The sequence below is a fragment of the Arachis hypogaea genome, chromosome 4, assembly GCF_003086295.3.
Source record: "Arachis hypogaea cultivar Tifrunner chromosome 4, arahy.Tifrunner.gnm2.J5K5, whole genome shotgun sequence".
NCBI classification, from domain to species: Eukaryota; Viridiplantae; Streptophyta; class Magnoliopsida; order Fabales; family Fabaceae; genus Arachis; species Arachis hypogaea.
In genome coordinates, this window is record NC_092039.1 from 98,602,877 (window position 1) to 98,605,579 (window position 2,703).

The window sequence follows — 2,703 nt, forward strand, 5'->3', positions numbered from 1 at the left end:
ATATTATTGATTAACTGAAAATTAAATATAATTCATTTTATGATCCTCTCGTCTGGCATTTATCCTCATAAAATACTAGTATTACTAATTGATGGATTTTTCAGGGGCGGGTTCCTAAAGTTGAGGACCAACACGAAAGCCCCATGATAAGGACGGCCGACAGCCCTTTCACAGTTTCACAAACATCCAAATGCCAAGTTGCCAACTGAATAAAAAAAAAATTAATTACTAAAATAGTAAAATCAATCATTAGAATCTAATATACACTGTCCAAAAAAAAAAATCATTAGAATCTAATATAAAATATATATTAAAAATAAATCAAATTATGGTAATTAATTTTGGTTTATAAATAATATTTAAAAATTAATAATAATAAATAAAAAGAGTAGAAAGGATCTCATATCAAGTCTATACACGTTGATCACATTGTCCATCATTCAGTGAGTGTGAAGTAATCACTAATCACTAAGAAGATGGTTGGACCAAAGAGGCCTCAGTTCGTGCTGTTTGGTTCTTCTATCGTTCAGCACAGCTTCTACGACCAAGGCTGGGCTGCCATCCTTTCTCACTTGTATGCTCGCAAGGTACACTCCTTTTCTTTCAAATAAAATTACTGTTTCTGAGGATTATCCTTACTCCAGGATTCTTTTAGGATGTGGTGCTAGTAGCAGTCTTCATTCTCAAGGCTTTCTTCTTTCTTTGGAACATATTATCGTAGTAATATTTAATTGTTTTACGAAAGAGACTATTAAAAGGCTCATTCATAATAGTTAGACAGTGAACAGCCTTTTTGAGGAAACAAGGAAAAAAAAGACTCAACCAACTTTTAGTTTGTGAACGTTAGCAAAATTCAAGGTTTATAATTAAGATTTATGATTTAGGGTCTAGAATTTATAATAAACCAAAAAATTTTAAAGAAGTTAGCTGATGAAATTAGTTCTAAGAAAATGATTTTAGTGATAATTGGAGTTTTGATGGAATAACAACTCATTTGACATTGATTTTGACATGGCATAGGCGGATATAGTTTTGAGAGGATACACTGGTTGGAATTCAAGGCGTGCTCTCCAGGTTCTCCAAGACATTTTCCCCAAGGTACTCTCATCCGGTACCAAATCGGATTTTGAGCATTTGAAGAATCTTCAAGTTTTTGTAGTGATTAAGTTGTGTCACAAATTGATCTGTTACCCTATATATTCTCTTGATGCAGGATGCCACTGAACAACCATCATTGATAATTGTGTACTTCGGTGGCAACGATTCCGTTCTTGCTCATCCGAGTGGACTCGGACAACATGTACCTCTCCAAGAATACATTCAAAATATGACCAAAATTGCTATCTATCTAAAGGTAACAAAAGTTTCACAGCAGAGCAGCATTTTCTTTTTATACAATCACTGCAAAGTTTGACGTGAATGTCAATGATTGCTAGAGCCTTTCGAAGAAGACGCGCATCATATTTCTCGGTTCTCCTCCTGTCAATGAGCCACAACTTCTTGGAAACAGGTTTCGCGTTCTGCCTGTACCTGAATTGCTATAATTGATTTTATAATTTCGGACACAAAAATTGTACACAAGTTATTATGCATTTTACATATGATTACTATAATTGTTGGAATGAAACCAGTGATCTACTAGGCCGGCCATTTAGGACGAACGAATCGTGTCGAATATACTCCGAGGCATGTTTGTCACTCTGCCGGGACCTGAATATCAAGGCCATTGACATCTGGTCTGCTATTCAGAGAAGGAAAGACTGGCGAGAGGTTTGCTTCATGTAAGTGGGCTCTCGTATCATTTGTAGTTAATTTCAAAGGTGGCTACTGATACAAAAAAATGTTTTCATGCAAAGATGACTGATAAAATACGGTATTACTAGGATGACAAAAAAAAGTTAGAACTTGTTTTATTTAACATTCATTAATTGTTTCAACAATTAATAAATACTAAATAAGATAAGTTCTGGTTAAATGTTTTTGGTTATCAAACATTTCCGAGTAAAATATGTCAAATGTCTTTCGATTCTTAACTATCATCTTTATATAAAGACATTTTTATTGAAGTAGTCACCAATTTCAAAATGATTGGAATATGCATTTCCTTTAACTTGATTAGCCGTTCGGCTATTCGATAGCGATGGGATTCATCTGACAGCTGAGGGAAGCAAGATAGTGGCAAAGGAGATATTGAAGGTCCTCAAAGAAGCAGAGTGGGAACCAAGTCTGAATTGGAAGTCAATGCCAATCGAATTCGCAGAAGATTCGACCTATGATCCAATCGCGCCAGATGGAAAGACAACTATAAATATCTCTGGTTCTCCTTTCCATGGAGATTCGGAATGGGACTAGATATCTTGATTTTTTATGGCATTTCTTAGAATCTTTATGCAGCATTCCAAAAATTTAAAGCCTTTCGTGCTTTGGCTTGAAGATACAAGATTTCATATGTTTCTTTATGTTCAATAATAATGAAGAGGAATAACTTTTTTTTTTTTGTGAAGACTCACGTGCAATTGAATTGCATTTGTTTTTACATCTTTTTTCTTTCCGTTGCCATGATAATGTTATTGCTTTCTAAATCAATTGCATTTGCGTTTTTCTTTTATTGGCGGGATTTATCCTCAAACAAATGAAGTTTCTCCAAGTGTAGCAGCTACATAACATACAAATCGTAACCACAATCGTAGTTTGAAATCATAT

The 2,703-nt window shown here is 34.4% G+C and overlaps 1 protein-coding gene across 2 annotated transcripts; it reads left to right on the top strand.

The window, feature by feature from the left end:
* The first annotated feature begins 238 nt into the window (after positions 1–238).
* On the top strand, positions 239–2,503 carry LOC112797028 (GDSL esterase/lipase WDL1). 2 transcript variants are annotated; one of them, XM_025839769.3, is made up of 6 exons: positions 239–587; positions 1,021–1,098; positions 1,214–1,354; positions 1,437–1,510; positions 1,632–1,781; positions 2,139–2,503. In XM_025839769.3, exons 1-6 carry the CDS (start codon positions 477–479, stop codon positions 2,350–2,352), a joined length of 768 nt encoding a protein of 255 aa, XP_025695554.1. In that variant the 5' UTR covers positions 239–476; the 3' UTR covers positions 2,353–2,503. The 2 variants fall into 2 exon arrangements, with proteins under 2 accessions (XP_025695554.1, XP_025695555.1); XM_025839770.3 differs by having other exon boundaries at positions 413–587; positions 1,449–1,510.
* Positions 2,504–2,703: the final 200 nt, after the last annotated feature.